General features: G+C 35.5%; 1 protein-coding gene across 7 annotated transcripts in view; it reads right to left on the reverse strand.

The window, feature by feature from the left end:
- Nucleotides 1-22095, reverse strand: part of LOC150076515 (carboxypeptidase D-like) — a 118542-nt gene that overhangs the window by 5233 nt on the left and 91214 nt on the right. For 2 of the 7 annotated variants that reach the window (XM_090387792.1, XM_090387791.1), the window contains exons 4-9: nt 21008-21180; nt 16903-17090; nt 13784-13957; nt 12706-12858; nt 12398-12540; nt 11723-11917 (exon numbers count right to left, since the gene is read on the reverse strand). In XM_090387792.1, the coding sequence (XP_090243918.1) occupies nt 11723-11917; nt 12398-12540; nt 12706-12858; nt 13784-13957; nt 16903-17090; nt 21008-21180 (1026 nt within the window). Of the gene's footprint in view, nt 1-1812; nt 1942-10661; nt 11918-12397; nt 12541-12705; nt 12859-13783; nt 13958-16902; nt 17091-21007; nt 21181-22095 lie in introns of those variants that run through there. The other 5 variants (XM_090387788.1, XM_090387789.1, XR_016547828.1 and 2 more) reach the window with 4 other exon arrangements.

The raw sequence follows: 22095 nt of genomic DNA on the forward strand, positions 1-22095 counted from the left end.
GACACCACCATTCGATGTCAATGTTTTTGATACTCGAATAACGCCGAAAATTTCTAGGGTTAAAAAGAATATGGATTAGAAGATCTTTTAGTGGATATAAAGGAGACATGAGAAATACGCGAACACGGTAGGCTTCTTTGTGTACAGCTTAACAAGTTGGAATGCGCTATTTGCATGACTTAGTCCCAGTCCCATTACTTTTTTTTTCGATACCTATTTGTTCGTTTCTACTTTAGTAATTTTGTTTTTACTTTACTCGAATAACGAATTGGCTATTAAATTATATATGGACTTAATATTACTTCTTGGATCACCTTGATATTACGAAAAGAAAGCGTCCTTAAATATAGCTGCCCATAAATTTTCCCCTTGCTATCCGTAAAAATATGGGGTTGAAACTCTTTCATGAAGAGTAAAAATGATGTTTTCTTGAAGGACTTTAGTTCAACAGTAATTATATTGTGATGAAAAATAATTCTACATACCTTCTCTTTAATTGACATTAAAGATTTCGTGCTATATTATACGTCTCGAAAGGGCGAAATGGTATATTATGTCTCGTTTATTTGCAGTGCAATACTGAGGCAACTTCTTATGATAGTGCCGCAATTTTAAGGAACATTACCTTTAAGCCAAATCCCAGTACTACAAAAGGGCGCTACTTGAAAGTGGGGCTCTTTGTGTTGAAAGTGAAAACTCCCCAACGCCCCCCCTCTCCCTTTCAAAGGAGGGCAGAGAGGGGATTTTGCCAATTATATTTTCGGTATAAGTAGAATCATAAAACTATATTCTTCATCAAGAATATAGTTTTCGACATAATCCTGTTTAAAAAGTCAATTTGATTACCTGCTGGGAAAATTTCCACTTCTTTTGATTGCACTTCTTGCAACATTGGGTTTGGCATTATTTTTTATAGTTCAGGAGCATTACGTTCTTTTCGATTCAACAACGCAAGTTGCCCAGTGAGTCACTTTTGAAAACGAAGAATTTTGGAGGCCCACCCACAAGGAAAATATTTAAGAATTAAATAATAAAAGTTATTTCTCTCTAAAAGGATATATGTCTTACCCTGTGTAGTATCACCTAGATTTTTGAAGTTTGTATACTTAATAATAGAAATACTGTATAATCATTTTTTAGGCCAGTGGCTTTTGTTTCTAGAGATTGTTGACAATAGTTTTAGCCATTGTATTGTTTTCAATAGTGCCCTTTTTAACAGTAGTTTTCTAATAATTTAATAAGTGTTTAGTGTTCAGTTCACAAGCAACGGTTTAATCGAGAAGGTAAGTGAGTAGGCAGGGAAGTTATTTGATAGAATTATAATTTATTTCAACCTTTACGTTGTATTAGTTTTAAAGAATCTAAAACTAATACAACTTAAAGATATTATTTAGTATTTAAGGTAATCACTATGACCACCACAGACAGACATGGCAGTTGTAATTATAAATAATTATATGGCTCAATGAATATTCATTAATGTGTGTATGTAACTTGTGAAACACAGTCTGGAGAAACAGTGGTCTGCTTAAATATATATCGAACTTCGTCCTTTTCCACGCAATTCATTTGAAAAATATAAACAGCATGTTTAAGTATTAATAAGTGGTAGAACAGTGTTCTTTCATTCTTAGTTTAAAACCGATTCCCTTTGCCCCTTGAAGAATGTTAACATTTTTAAACACATTTTTTTTTTTTTTTGTACATTTTTAACACAACGCCTGTAAAATAAACAGACAGACATACAGAGGATATTCCTGGAACTAAAGTGCTCATTGGAATTACGTCATCCACAAGGTGATGTGTACTTACCTGACAAAATGGCAGTGATAGCTGTCAGAATACAGGAAAATTACCTCTCTTTTAACTCTTTATGATTAGAGGGTGAAAGCTGTCTAGAAGCAACAAAACAAACACCATCACCATCAGTCTGCTGCTCGCCTACCAAAGAACAATAGGGTTAGCTGTTATGATAGATTCCAAAACCATTAATTGGGTGCAGCGTTAGAGTGCAAAGAGATGAGTGCCAATGTTAGTTCTTGTTATAATAGGGAGACACGATTATATTTAGATGGATCCCACGCTTATATTTCTTATATTAGTTAGAATTAGGAAGATATGTCAAGAAAAGAAAAATGCAATACCAGTAATAACTTCCATTTACAGTTCGGTCATTTTCTCCAAATTTAATGCATTAATTAAAAAATGTTCCGACATAAAATAGTTCGAACTGTAAATGCCCATTTACTGGGGGGGGGGGGGGATGTGCTGTTTCCCCAGCCATTGTAATGACAAATAAATATATAAAAAGATATCTTAAAGTGGCCTTTTAAATAAGCTGCCATACCAAAATTTTAGAAAATCAAATGTCTGCTTATCGTTCATCCCTTGTCAAATATATTCGTAGTAATGTGTAAAAATGTGCCGATTTCGAAAGCAGAACCGATATTTGAGAGTTCACGAGAGTGACTTCCCTTATATCGGTTCTCCTGCAGTAGTAATATCCCCAAAGGCAACAATGGGAGTAACATTGGTGCAGATTTTGTCAGAGACTTGTAATAAGTGGCTAAAGAGTGTAAAGAGCCACATGACCATATGGTAGCCGAAGGTGGGAAGCCCACTTTTGTCTTACTAGGTGAGCAAAACCCAAAAGATTACTTAAAATCTCGTATGCTTTTAACGCGGTGGAAATACGCCTCTTGGCAGTTGATCTAAATACAGCATTAGCATCAAAGTAAATTGGAGAGGAACAGATGCTGGAGTGGCTATAACCCTTGCTGAGGTTTAATGCAATTCAAGCTTTCGAAGAGTCACTTCCTTATCCTCGGGATACTGTCCAGAGGTTGGCATATATGTCAACAGCTTATATTCTAAGGGGGGGGGGGGTTCCAAATGAGTGGGCCCATCAAGAAGAACCAGTTTGAAAGCGCATGTTTTCAAAATTGGGTATAGAAAGGACAACGAATGGGGAAATACCTTTTAACTTTTTCTAGCGTTTTGAAGGAATTCTTGTGATTTTCTTTTGTAGTCAGGAGTACTGAATGTGGATCAGTTTCTCTGGCACCACATGGGAGTCCCGGAGCAAATATAGAATGTCTTAATTTTATAGAAAATCCTTTCGATATCATTTTGTAGTACAGTTCATCCTCTTGTCAATGCAATCCTTAGAGTTTTCAATAGCATTAACAGTTCCTACATGGTAGAATTGGTAAATGTATTTTTTTAATCTTCCTGATAGTGAATTTTCTTTCATATCGCATTACGTTCCTGAGTTGTGGTGCCGCTGTTATTCAATGCCCATGTCGCTTTTGTCTACTGTAGTTAGTCTTACTAGTGACCTGAAAGGTCAGAATATGAAATAAATGTTGTGCTGTTTATATGGTGATATTATGTCCTGGAATGGCAGAAAACGAACTCTGTTGCTCTTCGGCTGTGATCGAAATAGATAAATGTATCTGCGTCATCCATAAAAATAGAATTCGATATGCAGATATGCTGTAAAGGGATTTAAAGAACACTCTTCTACAGATTTCGTGTCTTAACGTACTTTAACTGAGAGCATATTGCTGCATCAAACATCTGTTTCTTTATCTTGTTCTCGTACATAAAAATGGCGCTTGTAATGACTCGTTCACTGAATGTTCTTCGTAGACTCGTCCACCGAATGTTCTTCAGAATTTGTATCATACGCTTGAGATTGAAGCGTCCAGCTTAAATCTTGACACTTCCATCATCTAATGTTGGGCAGCCTGCACATAAATCTGCACAAACAAATGTGAATGCAATAAGATTAACAATGCATAACTAGTTAACTGAATTGTGAAAAAGTCACAGGAGTAGGAAGATCTAATGAGAAAATATTGCTATTGGTCTCCTGTATTTAATCATATATGGTAAATATATTTTCAGTTTTATATTAAGAATCACTTTTTCGTTATATATTTTATAATTAACATTAAAACGAAAAAAATTAATGAACAGGTATGAAATGAAACTTTGAAGACGAAAGGGCAAACTTTTAAACTTTGTACTAAGAAAATACTAGATAACGAGGAGACATTCGACACAACAGAGGGCTTTCCAGTTAGGGCTGTTGTAAAAAAAATGTCCATGACATGTCTGAAAGAAAGAATTGTTGAAAATCAACCGATCGACACGTGGAAACTCTAGGATATGGTTCCCAACATTTCCTAATTTGAGTATCATTTTCGCAAAAATAATTGTTTTCTTTAATAGAGTAAATCGCACTTTTTTATGGTCTACACAGCAACGGTTTCCAGGTACCACTGGAAACTGGTTGCTGCGTAGGCCATAAGTGGCTTTCAAATGTTAAAGCTTGACTGTGATTTTCGGTGCATAGAAACGCTAAATGAAACCTATATTTTACCATTTAGATTTTCCATTTACATGAATGGAAAATCTAAATCGAATTTAACAATGCCATATTTTATAAGCTTGAGTGATTTTTAAACTTATGCTGCTCTGTAAAAACATGGCAATGTTATAAATATACGCACTAATTCTATAATCGAGTTAATAAAAAAATTATCAAGATGCACTCCTCTTCAAGTAGGCCCCCAACTCGCCATTGCTTTGATATTTGCCTTGCATATATATGAAATATATAGTATGAATCAGAGCTGTACTACTCAATGTTCTACGTTGATAATAATATTAGTAAAAATAATAAGAGGAGTATACCTCAATATAGTGCGTAGAACACTTCCGTATGATACCCTCCAGAAATTAAAACAGAAAAAAACGAAAAAATCGACAACTTACCGGTACATTAGAGTAAATTATAATTAATTAAATAAACATTTTAACACAATTCAAATCAATTTAAACAATTAAAAATCATTGCGTTAATTTGATTTTTAATTGTTTTTAAATTGATTTGAATTGTGTTAAAATGTTTATTTAATTATTTATAATTTACTCTAATGTTCAAATACACATATAGCTACTCTAATGTACCGGTAAGTTGTCGATTTTTCCTTTTTAATTTCTGGAGGGTATCATACGGAAGTGTTCTACGCACTATATTGAGGTATACTCCTCTTATTATTTTTACTAATATGAAATATATATAAAAAGAAAACATGCTCATTTTATGACTAAAGGATTTATTGATTTCTTCTAGTAAGCATGAAGAAGGCACACTTCTATGTGTGCAGTATTAAATTGGTACAAAGAAGTACTGTATATGAAATGATAATCAGAAATGAAAACGTACTAATACAAAACTTTGTGTACACTAATAGCATACCCCAAATCAATTTAGAAGCTAGTTTTCTACGATCACTTATATTTTCGGAATGTTTTTTTTTTTTTTTTTTTTTTTGTCTCAGGTGTAAATTGAAGTACTACTTGAATTAAAGGTCATCAAAAATACCTAACTGAATTTTCGCATTCAAATTAGGTATAACATCTATATCTCATTGCATATAAGCACCGTCCTCCCCACACTTAGTGGGAAAATCCGGGGTTCGAATCTAATCAATAACGCGAGGAATTTTTACTTTTTCCACAACGTAGTGGCTGAGTTAATCGGTCTCAGGGGAGGGTTGTATGCAGTGGCGGACTGGGTCTAAAAATATTGGTTGCCAGGAGACAAAGGGAGCCCACCTTTTAATAAAAATGATTTTATTAAACAATTTTATTAAAATAGTAATACAACGTAAATTTAGTTGCATACAGTAATAATATTGGAATTTCTATTATATTTTCAAGCTACTAAAAGGTCATTAACATTTTTAACATATTGTCTAATGTTATTGCAAGGGGGGCCCACCCTGCCATCGAGCAAGTTGACACCCTGATTGTATTAATCACCCGAGTTTCAGGTGAGAAAAAACCATACAACCAGTATGGTTTTTTTTCTCATCGAAAACTCGGGTTTTTCATCCAGAAAACAGACTACCACCAAAGAACGCACGCAATTTACAATATACAACAGCGCTGTATGGCCTAAGTCGCTGATTCACCTAAAACCCTAGATTCCATTTAGAATAGAATAAATGGGAACGAGAGGATCGAAACTCCATTTTATGTGCCCTGATTCAGCGTGTGTTCTTTTGTCGTCTCTCATCAATTTTTTTTCTTTTCCCATTTTCTTTCTCGATATAATTTTCCACATAAATCCTCTTTATTAAATATATATTATTATTTTGATTAGAGTCAGAAATGTTAATGTTAATTTATATGCTTTGATTGAGGAATATTTTTGACACCTTCGATTTTATTTAATAGTTAAACATTGTTTTGATAATTCTTAATCTTAATATTCTTGATTCTTTTGGTGTGAATACAAAAGTGAAATGATTTACGAATATGAAGCTGAAATTATTTTGCAATTATAACATTATTGCTATAAATAGGAACGTATAAATAAATGTTTGATGGCTAAATTATATATTTATTCGATGACATTTACATTAAGAGAATTCGTATATACAGTACGATAAGTCTACATATATAAACATAATTTGCTTTTACGAAAACTAATCGAGGTCTTCACATAATTTCTTGTATTCTTTCAAGGTAAGATTCCTTTACCACATCAGGAAGTAAAATTTACATGTAGAGATCATCCCTCGTATTACAAATATAGCTAAAAAGAATTGTTATCCAGGGAAGTCGACTAAAGTGTAGGAAAAATGTAGTGTACGGTTAAGAAAAAAAAGAGACGGTGGGGTGTCTGATTTTAATGTAATTTTTTTTTTAAACAAAATAAATAAAAATCCAAACTAAGTATGGATAAAATAATTCACATACACGTGGACAAAAATTTAATTTATGGACATTAATACTACATTGATAGGACATTAATACTACATAAAAGACCTTGTATATTTATCCGACTAGAAGCGGTCTAATCGTCTACTTACTTCAAGGGGTAAAGAACCCACAGACTGTAAAACTACAACCAAAACCATAAGTGCATTTGATTTACAGGCTCAAAAGGCATTTCATAAATAATTCTAGCAAATCTATGTGAGCAAGCAAATAAAATGTAATAAACCAGCTGGTTGGGAAAATAAATTCACGTAGTGATTACAATTAAACATCCTGAATCGATTCGAAAAGGATTTGTTATATGAAGTAATGGTTTTTGTGTGGAGTAGGCGGACAAATGTGTAAGAGTTCTCTACCCTTTCCCTTTGTAGTTTCTATTCATAAGACACAGGAGAGAGGAGTGTCCCTTAGACTAGAAAGGATATGCTATCATGAAAAAGCTAAAGTAAAGTGATTAGAGGAAGAGCGAATCAGTAAAACAATCAGTGCGACTGATGCTGAAATTATTTGTTAATAATTGCTCAAATTATTTCTTATTTAGAGATTGTAATTTCTAGTTATTTCATTTGAAAAAAATCAGTCGTCACACGAATAATAAGTTTCCAAATGACCAAGATTCTCTGGATCAAGTAACAATTGAAAATTTCAAAAGGGTTCCCTACATTTACTGCACGATTATTCCACCATTCTGAGATTCAATAATAATATAAATAAATAATAAAAATAAATATTCCAAAGACAAAAGCATAGCCATATTTAAGGCAAGATTTAAACTCATTCCCTTAAATGCTTCTTACGCAGGGAATCTAAATGGAAAAATTTACCAAACGAAACGTTTGTTAATTATCATAACTTACCCTTAATAGAATGACATGACATTACATGTGTTATGTCATATTCTATGCATATGACGAACAACCAAACTCCGTTCAGGTATGGTCCGGTCCATTCCGAACCCTGGTTTTAAGAGTTAACAAAGGCTAAATTGTCTTTCTTCGATGTCTGGAAAGAATTTCCTGGTAATCATTCCTTTGGATTCCTGGGTCCATCTGTTTTGCCAAATCGTGCGTAGTTCCACCCAGATGCGCTTTTTCTCCACCTTGATGTCTTGGTCTATTCTTATAACAATTCCTAGGAATTCTATTTGTTTTTCCTGATATAAAAGAACAACCAGGCCGCGTTCAGGTACAGTTTAGTCCATTCTGAACCCTTGTTTTAAGAGTTAACAAAGGCTAAATTGTCTTAACTCGAGATCAGCAACTAGGGAAATGTGGCAACTATAAATGCTCCACCAAGTAGGCTACTTTCATTTACAAATGTTATAGAATTTCATGTAGTTCAGATTCTTCCTCCTATATCTAATATCGACTGAACTAGCGTTTACGCACTACTTCTGTTCTATATTTGCAGGAAAGCCTTAGGGACAATGGAAATCATAATTTCATGGTACCGAGAATTAACCCACCAAATAGGAATAAACGCAGAATCAAAGAACCAGCCGTCACTACAGCCGTTCTGATGATGTACAATATCAAGCATTTGAGTGGTATGAGAGAGTCAGCTGAAGGACTGAAATATTTGTTCAGATAAGTGCAGATTTTGTCTACCTTTAGCTTGAAAAATAATCTAAAGAATTTTTTAACCAATGAAACTTCCATTAGTTTTATTTCCAAGTTTCAAAGTCTGCTTAGACTAAATCATCAGAAAAAATTCATTAAGCTATTTAATAATTAATTCTTTTCGACAAATAGAAAACATACATTGTGTTGGAGATGAAACGAGAAAACATAGTTGTTAACTGATTTGTTCTCGCGCAAATGTATTATTAACATCTAATATCAAAATGGCATGGGCGAACTTATCGTCCTTGGACGTATGACAGCCGGCTGACTGTCCTTTCCTTCACCAACTTCATATGACCCAATAAGATATTTGAAAATATGGGCAGTCGCCCATAGGCACTTGCCTACTTCGTCCTATTGGTAAATCCGTCCCTAGTAAATGACTAGATTTAACACTTATTAGGAAAACAGGTCGTATGATCATATGCCAGTTGCTTGTCTCCACAGGAATTCGTGTCTAAAAAATATTGACCCACACAGAGGGCAATCGCGATTAAATTATTTTAGACCTCGACTTGGCTAGTAGCTAAGGAACGTATTAGTGTCCGTTCTTCTCTACCTTCACATCCGTGTGATACGATGTAATATGACCTTGAATCCCCTCATACACGAAACTATAATAATGATAATGATTCAAATAAAATGAGCGAGGTATTCGTTATGACGTAGCATATTTGGCACAGATATCTTCTATTTGTCGTTTCATCAGATTACAGATATATTAATCCTTAATCATTAATCCTTAATAATTAATCCTTATCACAAACACATTCTCGAAAATATGCTGTGATTTCGCAATCAACATTACAATATTGGCAATTTTTTTTAAAAAAAACAGCGAATATCACAGAAATTTAATAACTCCATTTCAGTTTAACCTGGCACCATTTTTAATTATACAGAGTTGTCTATCAAAATTGCTGATTAGCACTACAAATGATAGGAGCAAAATTACTTATAACAGTTATTCATAATTATTATGAAAGGTTGCTCTTTAATTAAACGCCATTTAAAGACCTATAGATCCCGCGCTATTATTTTCAGCGATTTAATACAATTCTAGAATTTTGGGAAAAACTAAATAGTTTATTGGTTTCTTAAAAACATATATATTCTGTAAAAGATTACAATCTAACCAGATAATCGAGGCCCTTATTATTTTGGAAATCGTTATCATATCTATTTAAAATCTGTAAGCCTGCTGTCGTCATAAGTAGTATAAGACAATGATTAATTTCTTTATCCTTTCTTTCTTTCAAGGCTAAATCTTTTTCTTTCTTTCAAGGAAAAAACACTAGAAAAATTATTAGGATAGGATTGGTACACCTCGTCTCTTATGCCTTCAACGTAAGATTTAGACTCGCAATCCATCTGCAAGCATGTAGAAGAGAAGGACATTCTGTCCTCTTTATTTCTACTCAGTCCTGAGGGGAAAGTGATTTAACATGGTTTTTCACTTACTGGCCAAAAAAAATAAACCTTTATTTAGTTAGTACGATCACCTTTTGGCTGAATTACAGTCCCTACTCGTTGTGACGTAGATTCCACCAGGTATCTGAGGGAGTCTAACTCCAGATTCTTCCATTGGGATATTTTTCAGCTGCTGTATTGTGGTCGGTGGAGAATTCCAAAGCAGATGTACATTATATCCTTTCCACATATTATATCATATTCTCAAATGGATTCATATCTGGAGAATACCAAATATGAATTTCAGCTTAATCTTGCACCCTTGAAACGGTGCAAGGTTAAACTGAAAGAGACTGTACAATAAATGGTTGGGTCTAATATGAGTTGATATCACCTGTCATGGAGACTTTGAGAACGTTCTTCAAACCATTCAGATACAATTTTTCACGGTGGATAGTCGTGGTCGTCTTGAAAAAATCCATTGCAATCCTGGTAAAAATGAATCACTGCACGTTGCAGTCTGTCCAATACGACGTAAACATATTCATCCGAGGTAACATGACCTTCTAAACGGTATGAACGGACCCAGTCCGTACCAACAGAACATACCCCATACCATAATACCATCTGCAGCCGCTAGAGTGGTGCACACGAAAGAGTCTGGATGTATGGCTTCAAGAGGTACACGCCACACTTCCACTCTACCATTTGGTGTAAAAGTAAAATTCAGTTAAATCTAATATCTTTTTAAGAAAAATTTCACTATTAGGAATATATTTCCATACGACTTTTCTTATTATTAGTAATGAGACTTGCGAAAAATGAAAATTTCTGACTTATTCGTTTTGACGAAAAATGAGGTACATCAAAATTATTTTGCTTCCAGAGAAGTTCATTGTAGCGGAATTTCTCTATAAGACCAATAACGAAAAAAATTTAGAATTAAACCTAGTTCCTTTATTTCTTTACTTGTGGAAATCTTCATCCGTTTGAGCTCTCTGCCCTTGAAACGGTGCAAGGTTAAACTGAAAGAGACTGTACAATAAATGGTTGGATCTAATATGAGTTGATATCACCTGTCATGGAAATCTCAGGTTTGGTATTTGAACAATATTCACACGTTACATTAACTTATTAGTCAACTCTTGGTTTTAATCATGTCTGATAAGATATATTAGTTAAAACTTCCGGAATTTTTTCTGTTACTCTACGTAACATTCCAAGCAAAGAAACGATCGTAGCAGTCTTATTACTGGTAAAATTATGTTTACAGCACGGGATTCGAGCACAGGTAACCTAATTATGCCAGTGTAACAGCCATGCTTCAGCAACATTTATCTTTTCAATGCAAAAGCTTTTTATAAATACTATCCACTATTGAATTCTACTTTATCGACTGCATTTGTTTTTTTCTTTTTGAATACTAAAACGAACTGATCTCAGAATATGAACCAGCGCAGGTGATCTTACTTAAATAACCTGTATTTTTTTTTCCTTTTAAATCTAGAGAGGAAGAGTTTTTAAACTCTCAACCAGTTTTGTACTTGGAATAGATGGTAGAGTTCCTGAAGAAGGGTTAGCTAATAACGCTTTAAGAAATGTCTCATATCATCCCCTCTTCGGTATACGCCTTAGATTCTTTAACTTAATAATAACACTACCTCACATGTCGTTGTGGTAATAAGAAAAAATAGCACTATAAAGTTTGTATTTGGTGCACTAGATGTCGCCGGTTCTGCTATTGCATGATCTGTTGGGGTATCAGTAAAAAGAGTATTGGGGATTCCGTCTATTTTTATAGTTACTAAGAGTTCTTTTTCGGTATTTGGGTAATCTGTAGCAGAGGTGGTATTATCTACGATGCTATTAGACTCAGAAGGGAGGGGATTTACCGTCTGTCCAGGCCATATACCAGATGAACCGCTGCTTTTACTTGGCGTTCTGTAGACATCTGTGGTAAAAAGTAGTCGACTGGTGCCGCTACTGCTAGTAAAGCCAACAGGAAAAAGACTGATATCTTGATACGTAATGCGTCTGGACTCCACTTTAACTTCCACCTTCATTGGTTCATATCCTTTGGCAGACACCTACGAGAAAGAAAGACAGTAAACTTATGTGATAACCAATTCAACCAGAACATGAACAAATTCGATAATTCTCATGAGTTCATAATTTTCTAAATCTTTTTTTAGCAGTTTTCCTTTGTTGATTGTAGAATTTTTTAATCATCATAGTCGCTGAACTGAACTTAATAAACATTATAAACGTTTAACCCATGAAACTTTATGGAAAAAAAAAATTCAATCACATTGGAGTCTGTTTGCATTAGGGAATTTTTATCTAAATCGAATCTTTCCATTCAGGAAGATTCTCTCTCTCTCTCTCTCTCTCTCAATAAAAATTAAAGATCGCATCTTTTCGCAGGCGCCACATAAATTTTATTCATTTATTCGAATAAAACTTATTTTGCACATTCAGTCATGCAGAACAATAGGCACTACATAAGGTTCACTACTATAGACTTTATTCACGCTTATTTTAAGAGCTAGAAATAAACTTATTTTTACCTCAATTACGTAAGTCCCAGGAAGAAGTATTCGCCAATATTCTCCTCTCTTGCTAGTTTTAAATCCAATCGATCGTCCTTTGATCTTCATCGTGGCTTTTGCAATCGGATTGTTCTCATGGTTCGTAACGATTCCTCTGACACCTGGTAGACAGATTAGGAATTCTCTGAATGCGCAGAAATAAACGTGCCTTAATAATTTAAATTATTTTTAAGAAATATACCTATGAAAAACAAATGCAGTTGAGGATGGATTATTACGAAACGTCGATTCAAAAGACCCTGCTAAAAAAAAAAAAAGTTACGTACCTTGGTGAACTTGCCACAGATAATTGGCCAAAGCATTTTTGTTTTGACTCCAGTAAGTTGGCAAATCGTGGGCATAGGGATATTTACAGCACGAAATCTCAAAGGTTATCTCCATACAACCTCCCCATACATAGTTGTAGTCTTGCATACCTCCTAGAAGTATAATAAAAAAATTCGCAAAGAAGAAGGATGCAATTATTTAAAATATAGAGAATCGAAAAGAAAAAAGAAATTAGATAAATCGGCACTGTGATTAATATAATATTTAAACTCTTCAAGGTTCCGAAAACTTTACGACGCAGCCATTCGAAATTCAAATTTATCAAACATGTTCCCTCTACCTTATTTTACCATATAGTGATCTCGGGAACCACGCACTTTAACCTGCGCCAACGTTCAGGTGAGCTAGCGGGCTGTCCGCAATTCATCATGACCAGTGATCACCTCAGACGCCAATATGAGGATATCTTTCGTGGCATGCCACGAGAGATATCATCATATTCGTAACCTGAAGTCCAACGAATTCAGTTCAAACTCCTAGAAGACCGTTCCGATTTCTTCAGAATAGTTCTGGAAGCCTCGTGATGAAATTCCCGACATTGCTGCAAAGTGCATTTATTTTAAGGCCAGAATATTTTCTCTTGGACAGGCTGCTTTTCTATCAGAGCACTTAAAAATACATTGCTTGATTAATTTATTCCATCCATGGAATGGTTTAAAAATCCATCCCAGCTTAAAACATAAAACTCATTTAGATGTATTTTTAAACCTCATATTAGTAAACTTAGTAAAAGTCCGTTTACGATGCCTTAACTTTATGAGCGGGAGTCGCATTTGCTGAATGGAGTTAACACCTTCCTGCAGAAAGTATATATTCTCGGATATCATTTAATTAACCTTATATTTCTCTAGCTAGTACCTCTATGAAAGATTTCTCGTATCTCTATATGCAGCACTATAGTAGATTTTGCAGATGGGTTTGAAACTACGAAAGAAAACAGTTGTTGAGGCCCAATGGCCTCTAGCAAAAAAAAAAAAAAAAAAAAAAAAAATTGTTAAATACAATGGTGTAAATTACCTGTAAGCGGATACCACTGAGCTCCATTTGTGGTTCCATTGGGAAATCCACCGACATTATCTCGACATACATCTCCAAGATGCATGGTCTTGTGATTGAAGGAATAAGTTGCAGCCAAGTAACGAATTACATCATCGTCCGGCGTTGGCGAAGCTTGATTAGTCCTTCGAAAGCCTAGAAGGGGAAGAGCGAAAAGAATCATCCAGTGTGTAAACACCACAGTTGCATGTTTCTACGTGCGTTGGACAGTGCCCAATCCATATTTTATCTGTCTATCACTAACGGAAGACAAGAAAATATTTAATTGTAATTAAATTATAACCACCCTGTAGGTATGGATAAGCGAAATTACCCACTGGGAGACTGTCGAAAAGAGATTTTTTCGAAGGACTGATGAGAACACCGAAATCTTGAATTTTGTTTTAATAACAAAGTTTATTAAATTAATTTACAAACGAAATAGAACTTTTATTCTGGAAAATGCTAGGATCACTGATGTTACATGCTCAGAAGCATTTCTTTTGTCAGGCCTATCACAGATTGGAAGCACATGGCAACGCGTTTGTAAGTTCTTTGGTCAGAATTTAACCATTTCGCCGCAGAAGATCTTAAAGACAGATTACAACGTATTGCATATGTGTAAATTCCGTAATTCTTTTCTTTATGTTGTTCTACAGCTTTCATTAAAATGATTTCTTAATTTGTAAGCTTCTACAAGCAGTAAGCTTTATTTTAACAGAACAGTTTTAACTGAATCTACAAACTATGAGCACCCAATCTTTCTTGGAGACTGATGGAGCAATATGGCATTAGTTGCTAATACTCCTAAAAACCAAATAACAAACAACAAAACAACTTGGAGACTGATGCGATGAAAATTGAAGAATCGTAGTCAAATTCCTCAAACTTTGGTCAGTGAAAGGTTGGTAACCCGTCCTAGCACCCAATCAGAGTAGGAAACGTCCAGTAAATCATCTGAAAAACTACGTAGACCGGAGAAAAATAAAGTTCAGGAAATGGAACGTTTTCGATCTGCCACGTTTTCGCAAACACGCTCTAAATTTTAATGATTGTACCAAAAAATTTGCACTTCTCCATAAACTCGTGACTTCATTTTTTTTTTATAACTATTTGCTGTTTCTATTAATTCTTTCCACAGATATATTATTTTGACTGTTTCAGGGGGCTCTCATAACAGTTTTTTAAAAAAAATAGTTCTTATTTTCTTTTAAGTTTTTTGTCAAGTAGTTTTCTTGTGGTTGAGAAGCAGTTAGCAGAACAAGACAATTGTTTCTTCTTAAGGGATGTAAAAACATAAGGGGGGAAACGTTTCTTGGGTGGTGAAATAGGTGGTGCTTCATCCCTTTTGATAAAGGTAGCAACAGATACGTCACAGTAAATAAGCTAAGTAATTTGTTTGTCAAAAATATCTTTAATATTATCAGATTATATACACAATGTCCCGAGTAAAAATTAAATACTGTTCCTTTGTTACATAGAATAGCTCATTAAAATATAATGGTTTACCACCACATCGTGTCATACCAGCATTTCAGAAGCTGGTGTTGTAATATAACTTCTACACGAATTAAATTAGCTACTGTTTCAATGCTTTCTCATGGTTCAGTGACCGACACAGACACAATGGAGAGGATCAGTCACCTTCACCTGATGTCATAGACTACAACGAACAGTGTATCACTCTATAAAAAGAAAAGAAACACGGACCCTACGGTGACCTCAGACTCACACTGAAGAAGGAAACGTTAACTTTCACAAAAGAAAAAAGGGATGGCAACAGTCCTTTATGCAAGAGGGAATAACAAATTATACCATTTTTATACAAAATTATACAAATTATTGGCAGGAGTGTGGTACACTGTCCTTAACATAACCCTACAAGAAAAAATCCAGCGAGACATTTCAGGACATCTCAGAATCATCTCTGCTAATCTACCTGCCCGAAAATTTCTTATTGAACAAGTAACTCACAGTCTTGGCCCAATGCGGAAGTGCTCCACTCTGCAGAAACAATGCAGAGTGGTTGAATTATTTGATTGCGAACCACATGTCAACTTTAGAGCTATCGCCTTCAATCTCCTTGTTTTATGAAAGTTGTGCGAGCTCCAAATACGGACATGGTCCATAATCTCCATTTCTACTGCTCTCGTGTCAGGTTAGCTAACTTAATGAGGAATGCTGCCACCTGTAATTAAAATAAGAAACTTATGTTATTCGTGCGATCGTTATCATTCACAGTGCGTATCGCAATATTTTCTCTGGATTCACCCCCTTCTTTTGAGTTACGTAAATTTGAAAGATCCCCAAGGTTATCCTGATTTACATGTGTTCTCGTTTTTCAGAAAATAATCTATTAAATTTGAGGTTTATCTGAGCAAGAAGCCTTTCAATTAATAAATAAGGATGATATTTAAGACATTTTAAATGGGGACAAGACCCTTGAGTCCAATGTGAAGTCTTTCAGAAGTTCCGTAGGTCACAAATTTATTTTCTTGGTGATAATGTCTTTCGCACAGGGTTCAGCCAGTTAATTTCCTTCAGATTGAGGTCAGATAGAAAGACCAGCTGGGTCTCTGAATCTGATTGAACATACTGGAATGCTTTAAGGATACAAACTTTGGAGTACATCGACCCTTTAACAAACTGTCTGTTAGATAAGCAGGGCTCTTGTGGAGGAGTGGAATTTTAAATTTTTTTATTGCCTGCAAAACATGAAAGCTCTTTAAGAGAACTTTAAAGAACGCGCACCTAGATTCTGTCAAGACCATAAAAGCGCCCGAGTTATATAGGATCGAATTATGATTCGTGAAAATCTAATCATATTTCTTTCCAAATCCAACATAATTGGATCTTACAATAATACTCTTAACAACATATTTCATAAATTTCCATGAAGTATTTTTTCTTTCTCTTAGTATATGGTTTAACTTTTGGACACTTACAAGAGATTATTGGTTTGTCTCTTTAAATATTCACCTTAGAGGATTCATCTAGATTCGCGTTCCGACGATAACAACTTGATGATTCGTGACAGCGGAAATCTTGACATTCAATACTTTTCTCTATAACATATATTTTGGAACTCTTGGTTTTCTTACCTGGGGAATTGTAATTATCATATGGATAACTGGCAACGAGTGCGCCTCCGTGCAGATTCCCGGACAAGACAAACTGGATGTCATCGATCCACTTGATTACAGCTTCTGTTTCTGGTTGGCGTACAACTGTAACATTGACGAAATAATCGGGGAAGTTTCTGTTCAAGTCGTATCCACGCGCATTATTCCTAGAACGAGAAATAATTTCTCCTAATTATAATATTACAGAAACACAAGAAATGTAAACAGGGAACCATCTAAATTACTTTAATAGACAATGAATTTAGAAACACGCACACTGTTCTGTTCATTGAGATGTAATGTTCTTTCCAGAATAATACTAAATTAAAATATTAAAAATTCGCGTGGGCAAGTGATTAGGATTTCTTAGCGTCCTACACTGACTGCGTGAAAGCCTTTAAAGATGAAATCACAATAGCGGACAAAATGCACTCCAAAAAAAATTTAAGTCTCTATAACAGCGATGGTACATAAAACAGTACCAGTATTTGAATGCAAAAATAATTAGGCAATTTTAAAAAAATTGGAAATGAACACATTTATCATATTATCAAACGTACTGAGATACTAAGAGAAAACAGTGGTTTCCAAATCAAACCTTAATATGGTGTGAGCTCTCCTTTGGCCTGTAATTCACACGATCCATCGATTACTTTCCACTAATTTGACACTCCTGGATGGAAATATTACTCCAATTCTCCAGAAGTTCTCTGTGGCAGTATAGTTGGATTCATAACTTATTCATTTGGAGAGGGCTGGGTTCAAACCTCATCCCAGACTTCTGCAATGGGAGTTATGATTAGTCGATCTCAGTTGGGGGATTAGAGTTCCCACGACTGAAATCGACTCGGTTATCTCCGGATTTTCAGCCTGGATAACATTGAAATCGGCCAGTGAACACACAATGAAATTGTATCAATTTTGGAAAAATAGCATTATTAAAGATGCATAATAGTGTTCATTCTGCAAGATGCCGTCCAGAAAAATTACCTGTTCGATACTATATCATGAATATTACACAGTTTAGTGGTCAAGACAAAACAATAAACTGTCGCCACCGTGCTGTCCACATAGCAAGGACAGAAAATTCCCAAGTTGTTCGCGGGTTGTGAATACTTTGGAAAAGAGTTAAATCAGATGGAAAAACTCGTGGTGTCGTCACAAGTTCTTCCATCTGATGTAAACGGTATATAACTGATCGATATTCATCGCTGAATAGGAGAGTTTCCCAAAGCATCGTACATTTACTGTGGTTTCCAAAGAATGGTACGCGAAAGGATAGGAATTACCTGCTGTCAGATGAACTCTGTTACAACTCCTGGATGGAAATATTCTAAATAAATTTGAACGAGTTTGTTCCTTGTAATTTTGGCTTGACCAGAAACCGGTCTTTGTTTGTATTATTATGTCATGCGATCTATGAAAGTGTTTGTAATTCAATGTAAGCTTGCTCTGGGTGTTTAGCCCTCGCGTATAGCACAGTTGATTCTCTCCACGTCGGGTTGAAAAGGCCTGGACTCGAATCCCATGAGTGATGCGCGTAATTTTTATGAGCTTTTTTACAATCTGGCTGAGTTAGTCGGTTTCAGGCGGTTTTCTGCCAGAAACTTTGGTTTATCGTCCAGCAAACAGGCAAATCGACCACAGAACACAATATACCAACGCCTCATACTCTTAGTTGCTTTGGCGCTTAACATACACAATACTAGGTCTTTTACTGGATTAAAAGAGAACCATAGATTACTTGTATTATTTTAATTAGCATTTATTATAGTATGCTTTTATGTGAAAGTCAACTGTTATGAATATTTTCTACATGTTTGGAGAAATTGAAAAATGTTTCAAATAAAAGTTGAACTAATTAAAACGAACACAACACGTTTTACTAAAAATACTTATTTTTGTTACAACCAATTTTTTTTTTTTTTTCGATAAACGTCAGTATTTATTATTTAGTATTCGGTAAATCGATAAAGTTTGAAATATATGCGGCAGTAATTTCGTTTTAAATATCAAGCATTAACAACGCATTTCTATAACACAAAGATGGAACACCTTTCCCTCTGTGAGTGTACTGAAAGTATCGTCGGCAAAGGAAAAAAGAGATGTCGAATGTATGAAGATTATCTAAAATTGAGATTTTCTGTAGTGGAGTTTGAGTGGGAACAAACTCCACTGTGCGTGATTTGTTAAGAGACTCTCACAAATTATAGTACAAACTATTCAATTTCCAGCACTTCGATAGTAAACAAAAGAAAAACCAAATCGGTAGTAAACATAATGCCTTGACAAACTAGAAGAATTCTTTCAAAATAAGCGCAAGGGTATCTAAGGACGGAAGAAAATTTAGAGTTTGAGCGGAAAGTGAAAGTGTTGCAAACCTCTTATAGTGAATGTATCGCAGTAGCAGAGTGCTGAAGTGCTTAGCGAGGCGCTGATAAAATCTGCAGCCAAATTAATGGTGAAAGCGATTGATATCTTAATCTCTCAGATAACACTGTTCATGTACACTCAATGATCACTGAACTATGACCACCCCCCCATTTGCAATGGACTGTGCCGCGTAGCTCGCAGTATAAAAAGTCGAACAGCTTCGAACGCTAGAGCAGTGGTAATTTGCATCTGATCGTGCAAATCAAAGTGGTAGCGGAGATGGGGTAAATCCCTGGTGCCGTTAGACCCAAAAAATACTCTGTACTGTGTAACATCTATGTGACGTACTAAAGATATCAAGGAATTTTGACAGGGCATGATTGTGGAAGCTCGTGCGTCGGGTTCTTCCATATCGGAAACGGCATGTCTTTTCGGTTGCCCACGGCCACTATGGTTAAGGTATACAAAGAATGATGTCAAACGGGTTGAACCACCGACATAATCGTAAAGGATTTCGCACGGTAGATATTCGTGGTAAGCGAAGAGTGTAACACGTTGTACAGGCTCAACGTCAGGTCACTGTGTGACAGTTGGCATCGCAACACAATATAGAGAATGTAAAAACAACATCCCAAATGACGATGTCCCACACACTCTGACGTATGGGCTTCCACAGCAAATCACCCAAGGGACACCGTCTCCTCACCGCTCATCATCATCGACGGCGAATGCTGTGGTGTCAAGAATACGTTCGTTGGACACTGGAGGACTGGAAACGAGTGTGCTGGTCGGATGAGTCTAAATACCTGGTGCAACACGACGACGAACGCCATCGTGTGTGGCCCAAGCACTCGAGTCCATGGCCCCCATCGTTCATGGTACCCACTCTCCAAGCAGGTGGCGGCGGTGGTTGCTTAATATGGAGCACATTTTTGTGGAAATAACTAATACCACTGATGCACATGGACCAATGTTCCACTGGCGCGGTCTTCCGGCAGCGCTTAGGAGATCATATGCACCCTGCCATGTTGCATTTTTTTTCCGGACAGAAATGGAACCTTCCAAGCCGATAATGCACCGTGTCATCGGGCTGCAATGTGTACGAGTGGTTCAAAGAATATAGTGAAGATATCACCCATGTTTATTGGCTTCAAATTCGCCTGACCTCAATAAAGTTATATACTGGTGGAAAATTTTGGAACTGGAAGTAAAGCGTATGGCAACCGAAAACATTGAAGGTAGCATGGACGTCTTCAGACATCTAGTGGAGTCAAATGATTAGGCGAATAGCAGTTGTTATCCCGTGCGAACGGTGTATCAACACAGTATTAGGTAGGTGGTCATAATTCAGTGATTCCTTAATGAATTTAAATGAACAGTGTTATATATTTTAATCCACAATTATTTATTTTACAGTTTTGGAGCACACATAAATTTCATGTGTTAAAACAAAGTTTTTTTTCCCACTAACAACTAATTTATAGATAGATTGTACTGGTATTGACTCTCTGGTGTCAGTAATGAATGAATTTCTGAGATGAACGCGATCCTTATCAGAAGTCACATTTTGGGGAAGAAGACAGTGACTGAAGTGGCCATTCTTTTTCGAGGGAAATTTATTTCGCCAATTAAGGTACAGGCCAGATACTTAATGTGCCTAAAAAGCATCACAAGATGAAAAAGTACATTTTTCCTTAAGTCTTATACTCACCTTCCTCTAACTCCAGAACACTCCCCTTCTCGAGCACGTTCAAACCCATCAGGATTCATTGATGGCATAATGTGGATGCGAGTGGTGTTCAATAGCATTTGAACGGTGGAATCATTGTAATAGTTATTGACTAAATGAGCTATGAACTGGAGCATGAGTTCTCTACCAACTGCCTACATAAAGACAACATTGCATTAATTTTTTAGAGTCATATAATTCGAAGTTTAACTTATAACATTAATGCTAGTTTCTTCATTATATTCGTATTCCATACAGTGGTGAATGGTAAGTCACAAACGTTATTTAAAATAATGTTTATCTTCTAAAATTATTGGACAAATATACCGAAGATCCTTTAGTCTTAAATTGGCGAGGTAAACACCAATCTCCCCCTTCCCCATACTTTTGCTAATATTACGTGACTATCTGAGAACTTTATTTCAGAATATGCAGAATAGTTAACACTACGACTGCTAACATAAGGATATTCATCAAAGCAACATAATTACATTAATTTTGAGAATAATTTAATAATAGCATTAAAATAGAATAACGCTGCAAGGAAGCGAACTTATTCTGTATCTGCCGAGAAAACAAAATAAAACTCTCATATTATTCCTTTGGTCCAAAAGTGCCTGTCAAATTCGTCCTTCAATTTTGCTGAACTATCCGGCCCCTCGTGCTAAGCAATTTTGTGATCAAGTGTCTTTGCCAAGGGATTTGCGCTCTCTTGAAGAAATTAAATCGTTTCTTTGTTTACAGTGTTACACTAATACTCAGTTAAACAATTCTCAGTAAAGAAATCATTTTACTAAATCAGGAGAAAAATTTACCTTCTTCCTTTCTTTCTTCTTTTTGTTTTTATTTTATTACTACCCCACAACCGCTTGGTCATAGGGTTGCGCTGCTCCTGCCTCCAAGTGACGATCGTGGTAATCTGAAGGGAAAGGCTCTCCCTTCCGGGCCGAAATGGAGAAAACAGTTTCCAAAACCCCAGAAATCCACTAATCAAATCCAGACAGGACTAAAACAAGAGGAGCCTGGGTCTGTCTCAGCAAAACATACAGAATCCGAACTCCAACATTCCT

This window comes from Mastigoproctus giganteus, chromosome 13 (assembly GCF_048544385.1).
Source record: "Mastigoproctus giganteus isolate SK-2022 chromosome 13, ASM4854438v1, whole genome shotgun sequence".
Lineage (NCBI taxonomy): Eukaryota > Metazoa > Arthropoda > Arachnida > Uropygi > Thelyphonidae > Mastigoproctus > Mastigoproctus giganteus.